Source organism: Podarcis muralis, chromosome 9, assembly GCF_964188315.1.
Source record: "Podarcis muralis chromosome 9, rPodMur119.hap1.1, whole genome shotgun sequence".
Lineage (NCBI taxonomy): Eukaryota > Metazoa > Chordata > Lepidosauria > Squamata > Lacertidae > Podarcis > Podarcis muralis.
The window spans coordinates 11,652,531-11,674,531 of NC_135663.1; the positions used below are offsets into that span (position 1 = coordinate 11,652,531).

Sequence of the window (22,001 nt, forward strand, 5' to 3'; positions counted from 1 at the left end):
GGAGAAAACAAGCTTGCTCCATCTGAAAGCCCTTGAGATATTTGAAGATGGCCATCCAATCTCCTCTCAGTCTCCTCTTTTCCAGGCTAAAGAAATCCTCTTCCTCTTCTTTTTGCTTCTAGGGTGCTGGAACGGACGAGCAGGCTCTGATCGAGATCCTGGCCTCAAGGACTAGCAAGCAAATGAAAGAAGTAGCCCAGGCATATTACACAGGTAACGATGACTTTGAGTGAAGGGATTCTAGTCAGGCAGGTGCTGTAATTGCTACTTTTCCAGCAGAGAATTCTAGCTGGAGATCGGTCAAAGAGGTTTCATCAGTCATTGCAGAAGGCTGGGTGGGGAGAAGACCTATTCTTGCTGGATAGCTGAGGAGTGCAATTCTGGGCTGGCGTGGAGAGGATGAAGCAGGCAGAAGCTAGTCTGTTGCAGTGGAATGCCGTCTCCTTCAGCCACCAAGATTTTGAGCATCTTCTTTCCCTGCAAACAGAGGCTTCCTGGAGGCTGACTTATTTGGTGCTCTGATGAGTCAATAATGTTATAAATCTAAGGAGTAAATCTGGCAAAGTTATCCTGAGGTATCTGAGCAATCTCTTAAACAGCCTGGAGTAATGTGTCAGGCCCTTATAAATCTTAGCTGCTTTGCCCTTTGAGAATATATATCGCAAGATTCGTTAAACCTGGCTCCATGCTGTCAATTAGCCACTTTAACAATGGGGGCCAAACTCCTCTCCAGTCCTCTAGTACTTATGTAGTTGGGGCCCTTCTAGACATCCTTTTGCATGTGTTTCCAGTATGATTTTTGTGCTTTTTGGTGCTGTCAAGGGCGTTCAGGCGTGATCACACTTTCAATACCCTTTGTGCAAAGTTTTGGAGCAGTCAGATCCCTTTTCTTGATAGTGTTCGTATCCTCGCCTGGCTTGATTCTCTTAAGATCAACTACATATACACATTCTGTTGGGTCTTCTCCAGCAACCTAATCTGAATATTCATTTATTCATGTATTCATTTATAAAAGAAAAGAAAATAAAATGTGAAGAAAGGGAAACAGAGAGAAGAGGAAAATGGACCAAAACAGGAATGTAACACATTAAGTAAAGTCAAATTTAAATGCTATAGGTTATTATATAGATATAAGTGACATTATTATCCTAATCTAAATATGGTTATCAATAACCCACTATGTTGTGTATTAATGCTTTCCGGATATCAATATATTTGTCCAAACAAACTCTGTGTCTATAGTCAACCAGTTCGTACCTGTAATTGTCAGGAAACCAAGGGAACAAGCGAGTAGCTATTAAACCAGCTTTTCTCCACCTGTGGGTCCCCAGATGTTGTTGAACTACAAACTCCCATCACCCTTAGCTAGCAAGGCCAGAGATCAGGGATGGTGGGAGTTGTAGTCCAACAACATCTGGGGACCCACAGGTTGAGAACCACTGTATTAAACCCTCATCCCCTTTACTCAGTTTTGGCTGACATCAGCTGGCCACTTTTCTGCTTGCTGGGATGCTTGGCAGGCCCTCCTCCTTGCAACCCATCGCCAGATTGCTTCGGTTCTTAGAGGTCCTTTCCTGGAAAGGATCCTCTTCTGCTGCGTTTCAGAAAGATGAATTGCTGAGCTGTAGAGAAGCTGAGCATGATGGATTGGACAGTTTAATGCAGCCAGCCCAGCGGAGTCTATACTTGGAGCCGGTACAGCTCTGGGGGTAGCAGCGAGGCTCATGGCTTTGATTAATATCTGGAAGATTTATGGCTGTTTTCCTGGTGAAGTGGGTAAAGCTTTTCACTAGGAGTGCATTTAGCTTCATACTTGAGCACGTCGTATTCTAATGGGGAGCCCAGGCAAATAACACAAGTTTGGAGAGCACGTTTATTGAGCCATGATGGACTTCTTCAAGGCCTGCTGGCATTGCAAGCGAGCGATTGTGGTTAATTGCTTGGCGATGTCCTCTAAAAGCAGGCGGGGGGATCTCCGGCCCTCCAGCCCTTTCCATTTGGCCCTCAGAATTCTGTCCAGCTGTCCAGCTACTTTCTTGGGCTCCATGATCACTGCAGATGGTGACAGCAGCCACGAAATTAAAAGACGCTTGCTTCTTGGGAGAAAAGCAATGACAAACCCAGACAGCATCTTCAAAAGCAGAGACATCACCTTGCCGACAAAGGTCCGTATAGCTATGGTTTTCCCAGTAGTGATGTATGGAAGTGAAAGCTGGACCATAAAGAAGGCTGATCGCTGAAGAATTGATGCTTTTGAATTATGGTGCTGGAGGAGACTCTTGAGAGTCCCATGGACTGCAAGAAGATCAAACCAATCCATTCTGAAGGAAATCAGCCCTGAGATCTCACTGGAAGGACAGATCCTGAGGCTGAGGCTCCAATATTTGGCCACCTCATGAGAAGAGAAGACTCCCTGGAAAAGACCCTGATGTTGGGGAAGATTGAGGGCACAAGGAGAAGGGGACGACAGAGGACAAGATGGTTGGACAGTGTTCTCGAAGCTACCAGCATGAGTTTGACCAAACTGCGGGAGGCAGTGGAAGACATAAGTGCCGGGCGTGCTCTGGTCCATGGGATCATGAAGAGTCGGACACGACTAAACGACTAAACAACAACAACACAGCAATAGGAAGTGTATCTCTTGAATTGAGGGAGTGTTTCCCAAGCTTGGGTTCCCAGCTGCTAAACTATAACTCCCATCATCCCTGACCACTGGTCCTGCTAGCTAGGGATGATGGGAGTTGTAGTCCAACAACAGCTGGGGACCCAAGCTTGAGAAACGTCGATTAAGGAGGAATGTGTGTGTTGGGTGATGCGCAGGCAAGTTTCAGAAGAGGCGGTTCACTACTTGACCACCGCCTTGCGTTAAGCCAGCCAGCCGAGAAATACGAATTTATGTTTATTCATTTACTGCATCCCTATCTCACCTTTTTTTCTCCAAGGAGCACAAACACAAAGTTTTCCTTGTTCCTCACGCGAATTGTTGTACGCATGGCATTCCTTACTGTTCCTGGTCCCTGAAATTTTGCTTATGGGTTTTTTCTTTCCAGTTTATAAGAAGAGCCTTGGGGACGACATCAGCTCCGACACATCTGGCGACTTCCGACAAGCCCTGTTAACTCTGGCCGATGTAAGAGAGCCTCCAGCAATTCTCTTTTTACCTGTGCCTTGCCCATTTATGGCCAGGTTGGGATTCCAAGATTCCCAAATCCGTTAGCTTATTTGTGATATTTCTTTTTTGGGGGGATTCTACACCTCTCTTTCAACAGGCCCAATGCAAACATTGGGTCCAAATCCTGTGATCCCCTCCTGCACTGAGTTCCGATCATGACAGCACGTTCAGAAGAAGGGGTGGAGAGGCTGTGCATAAGATTGAACTCTGTAGCTGCATTGGCTTATATAACTGGTCACTCTGGCTCTTATAAATACACAGTTCAGAGCGTAGGTAACTGCCCTGAGTCAAACCACTAGTCCACCTTACACTGAATGGCAGGAATTATTCAGCACTTCTGGCAAGACTTTTCCCCAGTTCCAACTGGAAATGACAGGAACAGAACCCAGAGCCTTCTGCCAGCACTGAATTTAGTGCATTGTGGGCTGTTCCCTCACACGGGGTGCCAAGTCAAAGGGGCACAAAATAATGTTGATTATAAAACCTATATTTTAATGGGTACCATGTAAAGATCCATAAAAAGCAACTGTTCCCAAATGAATTGTTGTGAAAAGAAGAAATATTTAGCGGTGGGCACCAAATTTCCTGCCCAGGGCGCCATATTACCAAATTCCGCCCCTTCTTCTGCATTCAAAGCAGATGTTCCACCACAGCCCTTTCCTTCAGCTGACCCTTCTTCTGCCCCCAAATCTGTTGCCTGGGGTGGGGGCATCACCCATGGGAGACTGGTGCCTGGTAATGCCTGCTCAACCTATATAGATAAAGGGTAAAGGGACCCCTGGCCATTCGGTCCAGTCATGACCGACTCTGGGGTTGCAGCGCTCATCTCGCTTTACTGGCCGAGGGAGCTGGTGTACAGCTTCTGGGTCATGTGGCCAGCATGACTAAGCCGCTTCTGGCAAACCAGAGCAGTGCACGGAAACGCCATTTACCTTTCTGCTGGAGCGGTACCTATTTATCTACTTGCACTTGGACGTGCTTTCGAACTGCTAGGTTGGCAGGAGCAGGGACCGAGCAACGGGAGCTCACCCCGTCACGGGGATTCGAACTGCTGACCTTCTGATCGGCAAGTCCTAGGTTCTGTGGTTTAACCCACAGCACCACTTGCACGTAAATCCATTGCTACAGGGGTGCCCTAAGTCTCGTGTCCTCCTGCAAAGGAAACCTTGTCGTGTCTGCTCTCCATCTCCCATTTGCTTGTGACACAGGACTGGCTCCAAATGCTGTTTAATGTGACGGGTGCTCTTACTTTACTTAGCTTTTAAAACCTCTCTCAATGTGATCACAGGGCCGAAGAGATGAGAATCAAAGACCGGATGAGCAGGTAGCAAAGAAGGACGCTCAGGTAATAGCAATCCAGAAAGGTGTCGGCTGTAGGTTGGGCCAATCGGGAAGTTTCTGAGCTGTTTAAAAATGTTTCTTAGAGTTTCTGAGCCGGAAAGCCGCTTGAGAAACAGTTTCTATCCAAATGCGATTTTGGTTTTAAACACAGTGTAAGGTAGTCTCTATGGCAGTATATTGTATTTAATGATGGGGTATCAGAGTTTTTAGGGGGCTAACCAGGCTGGGATAGCAGGCTTGTTGGTTTCTGAATGTCTGATGTAGATTTTTTCAATTTCGTTGTTCTGTATGGGACAATGACAATAAAGATTATCGTATCATATTGTATCGTAAACTGTGCAGGGCTGGGATTGCTCCATCCTTCTGAAGAAGCATTTGGGGGGGACAGCGGGATGTCTGCATCTCCAAAAGGACATTGGAGAGTTGGAAGGAAGTGCATAGTAGTAGTAGTAGTAGTAGTAGTAGTAATAATAATAATAATAATAATAATAATAATAATAATAATAATATTTTATTTATATTCCGCCCTCCCCAGCCAAAGCCGGGCTCAGAGCGGCTAACAACAGTAACAATAACACAGTTTACATAAAATCACAATCAATTAATTGAAATACCGTATTTTTCGCTCGCAAGGAGACCAGGGGAGAAACGATAAGTGTTATTCCAATTTGACTAATAATTTTAATTGTTTACATTGGTTTTTAAGGTAAATTATATATTTTCCCATTTCTTATTTTTTAAAAAAATGTCTTCCTGGTGTCTGAGGGCTTCTGCTCTTTTATTAGGAGCAGAAGGGGCTGAAATTCCCTCAACAACTAAAGGTACATGAGCCCCAGCCTTCCTCCTTTGCTAACCTACCTCGGAAGTGTTTAGAATGCTACAGAGACCAGGCAAAGAATACAGGCAAGCTTTTAATCTCTAGTCGTCTTCTTCTTCTTCTTCTTCTTCTTTTAGATCCTGTACAACGCAGGCGAGAAGAGGTGGGGGACCGACGAGGGCAAATTCATTGAGGTTCTGTGCTTCAGCAGTTTCCCTCAGCTGAAACTAAGTAAGAAACCATTCTGGGGGTCCTCTCTTTTTCTCTGCTGTTCAGTAAAGGGAGGCGAAAAGGGGCAGGTCTTGCGAATTTTTCTACCACCTGGAGATGCCCCTTAACAGCGCTGGCGTTCTTATCTCTTGTCGTTCCTAAGCCTTTGAAGAATACAGAAATATCAGTGGGAAGAAACTGGAAGACAGCATCCAGAGCGAAACCTCAGGAAGTTTTGAAGACCTGCTGCTGGCCATAGGTAAGGAGGACTTGAGGGAAACGGGTCTGTGTGATATATAACTACAGTCATACCTCAGGTTTCAGACACTCCGGGTTGCGCGATTTTGGGTTGCGCACCATGCTGAACCCAGAAGTACCGGAACGGTTATTTCTGGGTTTCGGCGCTTGCGCATGCACAGAAGCGCTAAATCGTGCTTTCAGTCCTGCTTTCAGTAGAGCTTTCAGTACTGCAGCACTTACCTGAGCTTCTATTTCTGGTACAGTGGTACCTCGCAAGACGAATGCCTCGCAAGACGAAAAACTCGCCAGACGAAAGGGTTTTTTGTTTTTTGAGCTGCTTCGCAAGACGATTTTCCCTATGGGCTTGCTTCGCAAGACGGAAACGTCTTGCAAGTTTGTTTCCTTTTTCTTAACACCGTTAATACAGTTGCGACTTGACTTTGAGGAGCAACTCATGGAACGCGGTGTGGTAGCCTTTTTTGAGGTTTTTAAAGACTTTGGTGATTTTTGAAGCTTTTCCAAAACTTTCCCGACACCGTGCTTCGCAAGACGAAAAAAATCGCAAGACGGCAAAACTCGCGGATCGAATTAATTTCGTCTTGCGAGGCACCACTGTATTGCATGTGTGTTTTATAGTGAATTTCTTTTTTAACAAGGGCAGAATTAAAGAAAATGCTTGACACCCAAGCCTAGGTGGTTGGGACATTTTTGAGTTTTGAATCCTAAAATTAAAGCCCTTGGATACATACATATATACATATATATATATATGCAGGTTTTGGTGTCCTCGGGTGTCTTCCCGTATATATATATATATATGCTTTCGTAGATTTTCACGGGTATAGGAATGCAGGTTTTGGTGTCCTCGGGTGTCTTCCCGTGTAAAAGTTGGGGTGTCTAGGCGACGTTTCGACGAGGTCTCACTCGTCATCTTCAGGCTGGTGCTTTCGGCTTCTTGTTACTGGAACAGAGCAGGATCTCAGTGTTTGAGTTCCTATAAATACTGTTGAGGAGGTGTGGTGTATAGCCTCCAATGTTCTGGGCAGAGAGGAAGTTCCCAGGCTAGTGTGCCTTTTCTTCTTTTGTTCCTTAATTGCTTGAGGGGTATCTTGAGTGATTTCTTGAGTGATATCCTGAGTACCACTTAGGTGGGTCATTAGGTGTGGATTAGTTGCTAAAGCCTTTGTGTCTTGACCTCTTGAACTTTGTGAAGAGTTTTTCTGAGAAGATGGCTGTACTGCACTTAGTTGTGCTCTGGCTTGGCTTCGTGTATAGGGGCGAGCTGTGGTTTTGTGGCCTGTGCCAGCCAGATCTGTGTAGGGATTGCAGGGGGGTGCAGCATCCGGAGGTGCCACCATGGTTTGGCTACTGGATGGTGTCTGTAATTTATCTGTGGAGAGGGTCTGGGTTTGGGTCTGGTGTGGTTGATTGGTGATGGCGTTCTGTGTGCCTCTGGATCTGGTGTCAGTTTTTGTGGGGAGGGCTAATTTCCAGATGTCTGGCAAGCGGGATGTGTCGTCACGCTTGTTCATGTTGTGAGGATCTGGCTGGCACAGGCCACAAAACCACAGCTCGCCCCTATACACGAAGCCAAGCCAGAGCACAACTAAGTGCAGTACAGCCATCTTCTCAGAAAAACTCTTCACAAAGTTCAAGAGGTCAAGACACAAAGGCTTTAGCAACTAATCCACACCTAATGACCCACCTAAGTGGTACTCAGGATATCACTCAAGAAATCACTCAAGATACCCCTCAAGCAATTAAGGAACAAAAGAAGAAAAGGCACACTAGCCTGGGAACTTCCTCTCTGCCCAGAACATTGGAGGCTATACACCACACCTCCTCAACAGTATTTATAGGAACTCAAACACTGAGATCCTGCTCTGTTCCAGTAACAAGAAGCCGAAAGCACCAGCCTGAAGATGACGAGTGAGACCTCGTCGAAACGTCGCCTAGACACCCCAACTTTTACACGGGAAGACACCCGAGGACACCAAAACCTGCATATATATATATATATATATATATATATATATATATATATATATGCTAACTGTAAATGTTCTGATGCAATGGGTAAGTCTTGTTATCTTCATCTCTCTCTCTTCACACCAATAAATGAATAAACCTGCTCAGTTTTGCCACAACATGTTAATTCAGAGCTAAAAAAAAAAATAAATCCCCAAAAGCATTCATGCAGATTTTTATTTTATTTTTTTTAAGTGGTGCAATTGTGTCAATTATTTTTTTTTTGGAGCACATTCAGAAGCTCCCCAAATCCAGTTTAGTACTTGCAAGAAAATGGAAGCTTCCATTGCATTTTCACGGAGTTCGGGAGACGGCTTGACCTGTTCTAAAGGAAGTCTGCAGAGTTGTGCAAATGCTTTGTTGTTTAGTCATTTAGTCGTGTCCGACTCTTCGTGACCCCATGGACCAGAGCACACCAGGCACTTCTGTCTTCCACTGCCTCCCGCAGTTTGGTCAAACTCATGCTGGTAGCTTCGAGAACACTGTCCAACCATCTCGTCCTCTGTCTTCCCCTTCTCCTTGTGCCCTCCATCTTTCCCAACATCAGGGTCTTTTCCAGGGAGTCTTCTCTTCTCATGAGGTGGCCAAAGTATTGGAGCCTCAGCTTCATGATCTGTCCTTCCAGTGAACACTCAGGGCTGATTTCCTTAAGAACAGAGAGGTTTGATCTTCTTGCAGTCCATGGGACTCTCAAAAGTCTCCTCCAGCACCATAATTCAAAAGCATCAATTCTTCAGTGATCAGCCTTCTTTATGGTCCAGCTCTCACTTCCATGCATCACTATGTGCAAATGCAGTTAACATAATTACCCACGAGGGGGCAGCAATAAGAAAAAATACCGACAAAGGCATTGTAAACAAGCATGAAACAGAATGCATCTGTTCTGAATGAAGAAGAAGAAGAAGAGGAGGAGGAGGAGGAGGAGGAGTTTGGATTTGATATCCCGCCTTTCACTCCCTTTAAGGAGTCTCAAAGCGGCTAACATTCTCCTTTCCCTTCCTTCCCCACAACAAACACTCTGTGAGGTGGGTGGGGCTGAGAGACTTCACAGAAGTGTGACTAGCCCAAGGTCACCCAGCAGCTGCATGTGGAGGAGCGGAGACGCGAACCCGGTTCCCCAGATTACGAGTCTACCGCTCTTAACCACTACACTCACACTGAGGGTTGGATGTTTTGCAAGCGCTGTGGTTGCCCACCAATTTCACTTTTCTGCACAACCTTGGCACTCCTCCATAGCTGTTCCAGCAGAGAAAATGCAATAATGGAGTCAACTGCTAACCTTCTTCTTTCTTTCTTTTTGATAGTCAAATGTGCAAACAACACTCCAGCATTCTTTGCTGAAAGGCTGCACAAGTCTTTGAAGGTAAGGACACAAGACGCTGCCTTCTTCAATCAGTCGTTCAACCTTTATCGGCATACAAAGGAAACAGGAATATTTGGGTTGAAACATACAATTGGCATCTGTTCACAGAAGGAGGTGCTTTGAGATAAAACTGTAAGGTTAAAAAGTACGACTCAGGTCTTATGACGACGTAGTTTCAGGGCCGGATTTAGGTTTGATGAGGCCCTAAGCTACTGAAGGTAATGGGGCCCTTTATGTGTCCAGCTGTCCTTTGTCAACAACAAATTGTTGCCGTTTTTTGTGTAGAATATTATATGGTAATTTATGGACATACAGTCATATCTCGGGATAAATACGCTTCAGGTTGAGCGCTTTCGGGTTGTGCTCTGCGGCAACCCGGAAGTAACGGAGTGCGTTACTTCTAGGTTTTGCCGCTCGCGCATGCGCAGACGGTCAAAATAATGTCACACGCATGTGTGGAAGCGGCGAAACACGACACGTGCAGACGCGCTGTCGCATCTTACGTTATGTTCAGGATGCGAACGGGGCTCCAGAACGGATCCCGTTCGCATCCCAACTGCACTGTAATAGGTATCTAAAGCCATTTGCACATAACAGAATGTGTATTTTATCAAAGTAATGGTTGAACTGAAATGCAATTAAGAAGAAGTACCGTATTTTGCGCCCCATAGGACGCTCCGGCCCATAGGACGCACCTAGTTTTTTGGGGGGGAAATAAAGGGGAAAAAATTATTTCCCCCCCAGGTGCGGGGCTGGACGAACCAGGTCGGGGAACAGCGGGAAGGCGCACTCTGCCTCCCCGCTGTCCCCCAAGCTTGTGGGGCTGGCGATGGGGAGAAGTGCGCTGAGCCCGGGACTGCAGGCAGCTCTGCACGGCCATCGGGAGCGGGGCAGGACTTCGCGCCCCCCTCCCGATGGCCGCGCAGAGCTGCGCTGAGCCCGGGACTGCAGGCAGCTCTGCGTGGCCATCCGGAGCGGGGCGGGACTTCGTGCCCGGCTCCCGGTGGCCGCGCAGAGCTGCGCTGAGCCCAGGACTGCAGGCAGCTCTGCGCAACCCTCGGAGCCGGTCTCCCGAGGGTTGCGCAGAGCTTCCTGAAGCCTGGAGAGCGAGAGGGGTCGGTGCGCACCGACCCCTCTCGCTCTCCAGGCTTCAGCGAAAGCCTGCATTCGCCCCATAGGACGCACACACATTTCCCCTTCATTTTTGGAGGGGGAAAAGTGCGTCCTATAGGGCGAAAAATACGGTATATTAATAGTGGAATTTTTGGGGAGGGGCCAAGTAGTGTTATAGCTTGTTTAGCTTATACATAAATCCAGCGCTGCGTAGTTTCATGGCGTTGCTCCCATATTCTGCTCCTTTCTCCATACTGCCAGGCCCGCAGCTATTCAATAAAAAGAGAAACCCTGTAGGAATCAGAACAGTTTAGCCTCTCCTTCAGAATGAGGCTCAAACATTTGTCGTTGATTACTTCGTAAAATGGGACGCGAGTGGTGCTGTGGGTTAAACCACAGAGCCTAGGGCTTGCCGATCAGAAGGTCGGCGGTTCGAATCCCCGCGACGGGGTGAACTCCCGTTGCCCGGTCCCTGCTCCTGCCAACCTAGCAGTTCGAAAACACGTCAAAGTGCAAGTAGATAAATAGGTACCGCTCCAGCGGGAAGGTAAACGGTGTTTCCGTGCGCTGCTCTGGTTCGCCAGAAGCCGCTTAGTCATGCTGGCCACATGACCCGGAAGCTGTACGCCGGCTCCCTCGACCAGTAAAGCGAGATGAGCGCCGCAACCCCAGAGTCGGACACAACTGGACCTAACGGTCAGGGGTCCCTTTACCTTTTACTTCATAAAATGGACAGTAAAACAAGACATGTGCAATGGTCTCGGCCTGTCCTACACCGCAAGGACAATACCTCTCTGAATTTGGAACCCTGGAGAACATTTCCTGCAAGATTGCAGGCAGCATAGCACTGAATCTTTCAAGGGAAAAAGCTCTGTGCTGGTGAGGATTGTATAGGTGTTGCTGCTATGGAGCAGCCTTGCCAAACAAAGGTGGGGGGAGGAGCCTGTATAGGGCTCTCCGTTGGACTCCAATTCCCATCAGCCCCAGCCAGCATGAAGGGATATGAAGTCCAACAATATCTGGAGGATGGCAGGGCATCCCTGAATTAGGGGGATGTTTTCTGCCATTTTTTGCAAAACACGTAAATAGTGTGTGTGTGTGTGTGTGTGTGTGTGTGTGTGCTTTTCAAAGTACAGTGTCTGTAGCTCTGAAACACAAATGAAACAATTTTTTAAAATGGGAAAGGGAGTTACTGGGTTCTTTTTGTTTTTTTGTTATGTGTTTTTGTGTTTTTACATTGTGTTGAAACTACTCTGATACCTGGGGGGTGTTGGGCGGTATACAAAATTTATAAATAATCATGATGATGATGATGGTGATGATGATGATCCCTTTCCTTGTTGATAGGGGGCTGGGACAGATGAATTCACGCTGAACAGAATTCTGGCATCCAGGTCAGAGATTGACCTCTTGGATATTCGAGCTGAATATAAGAAACTGTACGGCGTCTCCTTGTATTCTGCTATTAAAGTGAGTACCTCAATCGCTTCAGGTACATTCCAGATCTCTTTCTCTCTCTGTGTGTGAATCCACTTCTTTGGTCTTGGACATGAAAGACACTGTTGGAAAGCAGAGAGAGATGGAAGGTGATGGAAGTTAAGGAATTTCTGTCCTCTGTTACTTGGGGCAGATCCCTAAACGTCACCTGGGCTCTCTTAATTTTACACAGATGGGTTCTATGACACAGTAGACCAATCCTCTCTCAGCCCTGATAGCATGTGTAAACCTGAGGTAATAATAATATTAATAATAATAAATTTTATTTATATCCCGCCCTCCGGGATTTTATTTATATCCCGCCCTCCCCGACTTCCGGTTTGGATCGCCACCGGGAAGGGAGCGCGGAGAGACTTCTCCGAACTACATGGGGACTTTGAGGGGCTACGCATAGGCACTGCGACCCCAACTTTAATCTCAAGGGGGGCCCCCTTGAGAGAAGCGCAACCAGCGGCGTTGGAGTGATCCGCAAGCTTCTGGAGGTTTTTTTTCTCGCCGTTTTTGGGGAGGAAGACCCGGAGGCAGTGGATCGAGAGACGCGCATCGGTAAGGCCTGCGAACCCCATGCAGTTATGCCTCAAGCTCCCACCGAAGTTGAGCGACAAATCTCTGTAACCCTAAAAATCTGACGTTCTTAACATCGTATGACAACGGAAGAGGTAAAATCTGAATGAAAAGGTCCGAGGAACGAAGGATGTAAATGGATTTTGTTTAAAGAGCCTGACCTGATTTCTGGATTTAAGATGGCGCTGGGCACTAAATCGTAAGTTTGTAACAAAGAGACTTAGTTACTTACCGGCTGTAGCGAGAGAGAAGTGAAGTCCTTGCTAATGTTACTGCAAGGCAGTGGATGACCGACAGATAAAACCGGGACAAAGAGTAAGTTTCAGAGACTTTGTTTCATTTGGGCAGTTACAAAAAGAACAGGAGGGGATTGGAAGAGACGGAACGGAGGCTCTAACTAGATTGGGAGATAGGAGGGGAGAGAAGAAAGAAAACTAGAAGGGAAAGCACCTCACCTCCCCCCCGGACACGGCTGGGCTCGAAATAACAAAAAGCCCCACAAACCCCCTCCTCTTCCCAGCCTTTGGAATCTGCCGCCTCCCGCTAGTGACTAGCAACGGGAGAGAATATCTGCAGAAGATTGCGTCCCCGCAGTCAGCTAGCATCTACATCCATTCTCCTTTTTCTTTATTTCTTTACTTCGCCTGCTACAGCGAGACGAGGCACCATCCTCATAACTGCAGGATCGGACATTCTTTATATAATTTGGGGAAGCTCGGAGGGATATAATTGGAATATTGGAGATCCGGGGGACTCTGTGGGATAAGAACGGCAGCAACGCGAGGACATTGTGGGGACATTGTTAATCTACAAGTGAGGGATCTTTTAGTCCCCTGCTGGAAGAACATAGAATCGCGTCCCAAAGAGAAAGAAGGCAGAGAAAGAAGGTCGAGAAACCGCTCGCAAAAACGATTTTTTTTTATACATTCTCTGCGGCTTAATCCCGGAATATAAAGAGACAGAACTACTATTTCACCTTCAGTGAGCTTGCTTGTTCCCACGCCTTCCCCTTTTTCCCCCCTCCCTGGAATCCCCCTCTCCCTGTGACGTCCCTTGCCCTCCCCCCCTTTTTTTCCGCTTCCCCCCTCCTCCCCGCTTTCCCCCCCTTTCCGCGCCCCACCAGCCCTTTTTCCCAATCACTATTACTGACTCCAGCAGGATGACAACAGACTCCTTTTTTCTGACAAAGCCCTCTGATATATAAAAGCGGATTAGGCCAGATAAGTGGCCGAAGTTTTCAGAAGAGGAGCAACACAATAGAACCTGGTATTCGAACATCTTTGTTTCCCCCCTGACACTTATTCTGGGACCCTACCCCCTCGCTTCAAATTTCCCTCGTTTCCTGTGTACCCCCCCTTTTTTTTTTATCTTCCCATCCTTACAACATTCCTTTCAAAGAAGTACTGTCATAACTGCCAAAGGGGCGGTGGTGGGCGGGACTGCCTGAATAATTAAGTGGCTTCTATAAGATTGTACGCCCTCTAAGGGAGAGTCTTAAAAACGCATTTTGTTTTGCAAATATAGGAAGGGGGAGATGGCAGGAAAGGAAGGGAAGAAAGCAGTGGGTACTCCGGCAGAAAGGAAAACGTCTCGCCATGAAGAAATTAAAGACTTAGATATACTCTGGTTGAAAATAAAAGAGGAGTTTAAGCAGAATGAGATTCACATGGAGGAAAAGTTAGGAGAGATGCAGAAATCAATAGATAGGAAAATAGAAGGGGCGGTGGGAGAACTATCAAGTAAGATAAAAGATTTAACGACTCGAACCAAATCTCTAGAAGACTCAAATAAAAAAACACAAAAAGAGATAAGAGATCAGAGAAAGGAAGCTGAGAAAATAAAAGAGAATTTTGAGGAATTAGGAAAGAGCCAGGAGCAAATTCTGGACAATTTGGCAATGATGGAGATGAAACAAAAACAACTAAATTTAAAATTCCGAGGGGTAGGAGAGGAGGTCAATGAAGATGTCAAAGGGAAAATGATAAGAGAACTGGCAAGATGGCTAAATCTAAAGGAGGAAGAAGTCACACAAGAAATAGAAAATGCCTTCAGAATAAAAGTAAAACCTAAACAAAACAGAGTAAGAAAGACTCCAGGAGACTGCCTGGTAATCTTCAAATCGACGGAGCTGAAAAATAAGATTTTAAGAGAAAGCTACCAGAAGAAACTGGTGATAGATGGAAGACCAATCATCATTTTCAAAGAAATTCCAATCAGACTCCTTCGCAAGAGAGAGGGTTACAAACAGCTAGTAAATATCCTAAGGAAGAATGGCATTCAACATAGATGGGAGTTCCCAGAAGGGATCTCCTTTTTTTACAAAGAAAAAAGATTTAAAATTGCTGATAGTCAGGAAATCAGGAAGTTTCTACGAAGATATGAGAGAGAACTTGGTGGGGCGGGAGAGGCACAGGGGGGCGGGGATGGGGGTGGGGGCGGGGGAGATGGCGCGGGTTTGGGGGGGGGACTCGGGGGGAGAGGGGGGGAGGGAACGGAGGGAGCGGAGGGTGAAGAAACAGAAAGTAAAACCACTCGAATCTAAACTAACTGAAACTTAAATCCGCAAACTACTGTTTTATAAGTAAGTAAACAAGAATGAACCTAAAAATTCTAACATGGAATGTAAATGGCGTGAATGACAAAGCAAAAAGGAATAAAGTTGTAAATGTTTTGAAAAAGAAAAAATTGGACATAATCTGTATACAAGAGACTCATGTAGCCAAAAAGCATAATCGTGTATTAATAAATAGAAAGCTAGGAATGGAATTTATAAGCTCCACGGCAGAGAAAAAAAAAGGAGTAATAACATATGTTAAAGAAAAATGGGAACCTAAACTGATTTATAAGGATGAAGAAGGAAGGATATTGGGGGTACAAATCAGCTTCCAGGGAGAAAAAATAAATGTGGTAAATATATACGCCCCAAATTCAAACAAGCCAGAGTTTTTCAAAAAATTAGAACAAGTTTTAATGGAATTAGAAAATAACAGGACGATACTGCTGGGAGATTTTAATGCAGTGCCAATCCCAGAAATTGATAGACAAACAGAAAAGGGGAAAAAGAACCAAGGAAAGCTGCCAAAGTCTTTCCAAGACTTGGAAGAAAACATGGACTTAATAGACATCTGGAGATATAAACATCCAATAGAAAAGCAGTTTACCTTCTTCTCAGAAGTACATAAGAGCTGGGGCAGAATAGACCAAATTTGGACGTCGAGAGAACTCTCCTTAAGAGCTACGAAATGTGAAATTCACCCGAGAACTCTTTCAGACCACAATTCAATAACATTGGAATTAAAAAGTGAATTAAAAGGAGGCTTTAGATGGAGACTAAATGAACAACTTTTAGAGGACGAGGAAGTCATTGGAAAAGCAAAAGCCACTTTAAAAGACTACTTTGAACTGAATCTTAACACAGGAGTGAGCCCAGAAATAACCTGGGACGCCAGTAAGGCGGTGCTGAGGGGCTTCTTCATTCAGCAGAACAGTTACAAAAAGAAATTAAGGCAACAAAAGAAAGAAGAGATCCTCAATCATATAAGGCAGCTAGAGAAAAAACTGACAGAGAACCCAAAAGACACACAAAGCATACAAGTAATTAAAATACTACAGACACAATATTCGACGTTAGTGAATCAAGAAATTGAATGGAAAATCAGGTTAATGAGACAAAGATATTTTGAATCAGCCAACAAAATTGGAAAATTATTAGCGTGGCAACTGAGGAAAAGACAAAAGCAAAGCGTGATAAACAAAATAAAAGTAGAAGAAGAAATAGTAGAAGATCCAAAAAAGATACAAAAAAATTTTCTGGAGTTCTATGAAGGGCTATATAAAAAAGGAGAGGAGGACACAACCCTAATAGAAAAGTACTTAGAGAACTGTGAAGGGAGGACCTTAACGGCCGAAGAGAAAATACAGTTAAACAAACCCATAAATATAGAGGAGATCCAGAATGCAATTAAAAGAATGAAATTGGGGAAGACTCCAGGCCCGGATGGCCTATCAGCAAAATATTACAAAGTCCTAGGAAACCAACTTGCGCCAGCCCTCTGTGAGGTCATGAATGATATTTTAAAGGATGGAAAAATACCGGAGTCATGGCGGGAGGCTTTCATAACTTTAATTCCAAAATCGGACACTGACAAATTAAATATAAAAAATTATAGGCCAATATCTTTATTAAATAATGACTATAAAATATTTGCGGACATAATGGCAAACAGGTTGAAAAAACATCTAACGGATTTAATCCATAAGGATCAGGCCGGTTTTTTGCCGAACAGGTTTTTGAAGGATAATGTTAGACACGTTATAAATTTAATTGAGTACCTGGAGATTAATAACAATGTACCGGCAGTATTGATGTTTGTGGACGCCGAAAAGGCGTTCGACAACGTATCATGGATGTTTATGATAAAATGTTTGGAGAAGGCAGGGATAGAGGGCGACTTTCTGAAAGGAATACAAGCTATATATTCAACTCAATCGGCCAAATTGGTAATAAATAATAATTTAACAAACCAATTTAAGATAGAAAAGGGAACAAGACAAGGTTGCCCTCTCTCCCCGCTTCTATTTATTATGGTTTTAGAAATATTGGCGAATAAAATTAGAACCGTGTCTGAGATACGAGGGATTAGAATAGGTCTGAAGGAATTCAAACTAAAGGCCTACGCAGATGACCTGATATTATCCCTGGAAGAACCCCGAGAGAGTATTGGCAAAGCATTAGAGATCATGGAGGAATATGGCAAGCTATCCGGTTTTAAACTAAACAAACTGAAGACAAAAATGCTGACAAAAAATCTGAAAAGTGATGAAAAAGAAGAACTAGAAAGGAAATTCGGAATAAAAATCGCAAAAAAAATAAAATACTTAGGAATCTGGCTTACATCAAAAAACATAAACTTAATTGAAGACAACTACTCGGTAGTTTGGAAAGAGATCAAAAGGGATCTCGATGTTTGGAATAGAGTCAGTTTATCATGGTTGGGCAGGATGGAGGCGATAAAGATGGTCATACTTCCTAAGATGTTGTTCCTTTTTCAAAATATTCCAATAATTAGGGGGACTAAATTGTTCAAAGATTGGCAACGGACTCTCTCCAGATTCATCTGGCAGGGGAAAAGACCAAGGATCAGATTTAAAATTCTTACGGACCGAAAAGAAAGAGGGGGCTTCGCTGTTCCAAACTTAAAGTTGTACCATGAAGCCGCATGTTTATGCTGGGTTAAAGAGTGGATCACTCTAGAAAATAGCGACCTATTGGACCTGGAAGGGGCAGACAATAGATACGGCTGGCATGCCTATCTATGGCAGAATAAAGGGAAAGTGCATAGGGGATTTTCGAATCATATTATTAGAGGCCCCTTGTATGAAGCCTGGAATAGGAATAAAAAACTACTGGAATGGCGAACCCCTTGGTGGCTGTCCCCTGTTAATATTATAACAACTAAAAATACAAATACGGGAGTAAAGAATTTAACATATGAGGACCTACTGGTAAGATCGGAAGACACGTGGAAATTAAGACCATACGAGGAGCTGGAGGGAAAACTGACAGTTTGGCTACAGTATCATCAAATCAATGCCATATGGGCGGAAGACAAAAAAATTGGAATGAATGAAAAAAAATCGAAATTTCAGATTGAAATAATTGAAGGTAACACTAAATTATTATCTAAAATGTATAATATTTTATTGGAGTGGGACACAAAAGACGAGGAGATCAAAGAAGTCTTGGTTAAATGGGCGATAGATCTAGGACATAACATAGCCTATGAGCAGTGGTCAAAACTGTGGGAGAAGGGAATAAAATTTACGGCGTGTGCCGCAATTAGGGAAAACATAGAAAAGATGATTCACAGATGGTATCTAACACCAGAAAAATTGAATAGGTTATACAAGATTGGTAGCGGGGCCTGCTGGAGGTGTAAAGTAAAGGAGGGAAATTTCATGCATATGTGGTGGGCCTGCGAGGATATTAAAAAATTCTGGGATACTATATACAACGAGCTAAAAAAAATATTAAAATACACATTTTTAAAAAGACCAGAGGCCTTTCTATTAGGCATCATAGGAGAGGAGATTAAGAAAGAAGATGTAATTTTGTTCCAGTACTCAACAGCAGCGGCCAGACTGCTAATTGCTCAAAAATGGAAAAGCACGAGCACCCCAACGATGATGGAATGGCAAAATAAGCTATATGACTTCTTTGAATTGGCAAATATGACGCAGAAAATCAGAAACCAAAAGAATACAAAGTTAAGGGATGATTGGGCTAAATTTATGACATATATAGAAGGAAATTATGAAAACGTACCAAATATAGTTGGTTTATTATAAAACTTTCGATGTGTCAAGGTATTAAATAACAACAGCTGTAAAGACAAAATCTTGGAAAAATTTAGGAATCCAGAGTCAAGAGGGATGGAAGTCAATTTGTATGTTACCTTGTTTTTTTCTTTTTTTTTTCTTACCTTTTTTCTCTTTTTTAATTTCTCTTTTTTCTCTCTCTTTCTCTATATTTACTTACCTGTGTTATGTGTATGCATTAAATGAAACTCAATAAAATATATATATATATATATATCCCGCCCTCCCCAGCCAAAGCCGGGCTCAGGGCGGCTAACAACAATCAAATAATCCAACATTCTAAAACATTTCATTATAAAAATTAATTAAAATCAAATTGATGGCAACCGTTAAGCAAAATTCTGTGCAGATTGCCAGAGGAGGGAGTCAGGCTGCGCCCTGACCAAAGGCCTGGTGGAACAGCTCTGTCTTGCAGGCCCTGCGGAAAGATGTCAGGTAAAGGTAAAGGAGCCCTGGATGGTTAAGTCCAGTCAAAGGCAACTATGGGGTTGCGGCACTCATCTCGCTTTCAGGCCGAGGGAGCCAGCATTTGTCCAGAGACAGCTTTCTGGGTCATGTAGCCAGCATGACTAAACCGCTTCTGGCGCAATGGAACACCGTGATGGAAACCAGACCGCACGGAAATGCCGTTTCCCTTCCCGCCGCAGTGGTACCTATTTATCTACTTGCACTGGTGTGCTTTCGAACTGCTAGGTTGGCAGGAGCTGGAACAGAACAATGCGAGCTCACCCCGTCACGGGGATTTGAACCACCAACCTTCTGATCAGCAAGCCCAAGAGGCTTAGTGGCTTAGACCACAGCGCCACCCGAGTCCCATAATCCTACCAAGCTCTAGCTGGCAACCTGGGGTTGTGCTGCAGGCTTTAAACATTCTCACGCTTTTCTGGGCTTGAGCAATGCTGCCTATTGCAGAGGTTTCTGAGAACGTTAAATGCCCTGGCCAAAACATGACTTCTCTCAAGATGCTGAGTGCTGTTCCAAGAAAGCATAAGTGAACACACTGCTAAATGTTTAAGTACTTTCCTGAACTGGGCTGTGAGCATAGAATCCCTGAGAACCTTTGCTATCATTTTTTAAAAAGCAAGTTTCTGGTCCTCATTGATGTGAAAACGTCACATACGAAATCGTGGCAGGCAGCTCTGCAGAAGCTTTCCCACTCACAGGCATTGGAGCTTCTGAAACTTTCTTTTCAGTCACCCAGAAGCTAGCCTGTCGTGCCCCCCCCCCCCATGCCCGATGCAAAAGAGGGACTTTTCAGTCCTTGTGCAAAAGAGGGACTTTCAGCCAGTCTAGCTTGTCATGCTGATCTGCGCCACTAGGGAAGGTTGCAAGAGCCCTGTGCCCTCTATGCATTTTCTGCATATCAAAAATAAAAAATAAAAATGAAGATGCTTTAAAACTGTAACCACCACTGCAAAAATTAAACAAACTCAAAGTAAATATTACAGGTGGTGGAAATCTGTGTGGCAGCAACCATGTTTGCATATGCAGATGCCCATGAGTGGAAAAGCTGAGGCTTCCTTGAGGCTGCAGATAGACAGACTGCGGAGACAAGCTCTCTGCCCAGATGTCTGCTGATAATGAGGGCCTCCCTGGGCTATCATGTTGAGTGGAAAACAAGCTCAGCTGTTAACTTGGTGGTTTTATGGGGGAATCCAGATGTCTTTTTTAAAGGTTTCCTTTTGCCAGCCCTCTCTCCATAGCAGCAGCGTTCTCTTGCTAGACAGGAAAGCCTTTGCGCAGTTTAATGGCCCTCCCATGGCCTGGGTCTTGCTCTATGGCAGAGTTAGTTTAATGGGTGATGTGGCCTGGCAGCCATAACTGCGGCGCAGTGCTGCTTTTGTCTATAAATGGATTTACCACGTTGAAGTGTGCCTCTTTAATGTGGCTTCCTGACTGTTTTTTGTTTTGCCTTTTGCAGTCTGACACTTCTGGGGATTATGAGGCCACGTTGCTCAGGATCTGCGGTGGAGACGACTGATGGGGATGAAGCGCCGAGCCCTGGAGTTTCCCGCTTTGCGCTGCAGTCCTCCTCTGCGGAGTTTCTGAATGTTTAAACGAGTGTAAAATTGCCACCGCGTTTTCTTTATCGCTTTCTCAATTAGGCTCCGTAACAAGCAGATGCTTATTTTAGCACCTCCCTCCAGGCAATCGATGACATTTGCCGCCACACACGCTGCGCCTTCGGATGAAACCTGCGCCCGAAATTGTCCGGGCCAGATCTGCTGGCGCTAAAGAAATCGTTGATGCCCGTGAGGTTGGAATCTGCCTAGATATATGAAAGACATAAATCAATGAGTTGTATATATCCAGTATCTAGTGCTCTCTCTCACTATTTGAATACAGCTTAATCCTTTACCCCCATATTATTATTGCTTTTTGCTTTTATATGCGAAGATCTAGCTTATCAGCACATGCTGCTGTTTTTTCTAAAGCACCATGCAGCCATTGTGGTTTTCAGGCTGTATTGCAGAATCGATGTAGCTGACACTGACTTTATTATAAGTTAGATTCTTGGGGAGAGGGAGAGAGGAAAGCTGGCAATAAGGAAGTGGCCCACTGCCAACTGGCAACACATTATGAGTAAGTAAATAAGTAAATTTTTATTTATACCCCACCCTCCCCGGCCAAGACTGGGCTCAGGGCGGCTAACATCAAATGTCAAGTCCAGTGGTACCTCAGGTTACATACGCTTCAGGTTACATACGCTTCAGGTTACAGACTCCACTAACCCAGAAATAGTACCTCGGGTTAAAAACTTTGCTTCAGGATGAGAACAGAAATCGTGCTACAGTGGCACGGCGGCACTGGGAGGCCCCAATAGCTAAAGTGATACCTCAGGTTAAAAACAGTTTCAGGTTAAGAACGGACCTCCAGAACGAATTAAGTTCTTAACCCGAGGTACCACTGTACATTAAAACACAATCAAACAATTGATTAAAATACAGCTTAAAAATTAGAATCAGGATAAAATTACAGTGGTGCCTCGCAAGACGAAAAGAATCCGTTCCGTGATTCTCTTCGTCTAGCGGTTTTTTCATCTTGTGAAGCAACCCTATTAGCGGCTAAGCGGATTAGCGCTATTAGCGGTTTAGCGGCTATTAGCGGCTTAGCAGCTTAGAAAAAAGGGGGGAAAGCGGGGGGGGGGAATCGCAAGACTAGCAAGACGTTTCGTCTTGCGAAGCAAGCCCATAGGGAAAATCGTCTTGCGAAGCAACTCAAAAACGGAAAACCCTTTCGTCTAGCGGGTTTTCCGTCTTGCGAGGCATTCGTCTTGC

The 22,001-nt window shown here is 44.7% G+C and overlaps 1 protein-coding gene across 1 annotated transcript in view; it reads left to right on the forward strand.

The window, feature by feature from the left end:
• ANXA3 (annexin A3) overlaps positions 1-21,038 on the forward strand; it is a 35,651-nt gene extending 14,613 nt beyond the window's left edge. The window contains exons 6-13 of the mRNA XM_028744532.2: positions 123-213; positions 3,051-3,130; positions 4,461-4,517; positions 5,468-5,561; positions 5,704-5,799; positions 9,113-9,171; positions 11,632-11,754; positions 20,645-21,038. Coding sequence (XP_028600365.2) covers positions 123-213; positions 3,051-3,130; positions 4,461-4,517; positions 5,468-5,561; positions 5,704-5,799; positions 9,113-9,171; positions 11,632-11,754; positions 20,645-20,704 — 660 coding nt within the window. The 3' untranslated portion in view covers positions 20,705-21,038. The remainder of the gene's footprint in view (positions 1-122; positions 214-3,050; positions 3,131-4,460; positions 4,518-5,467; positions 5,562-5,703; positions 5,800-9,112; positions 9,172-11,631; positions 11,755-20,644) is intronic.
• Positions 21,039-22,001: the final 963 nt, after the last annotated feature.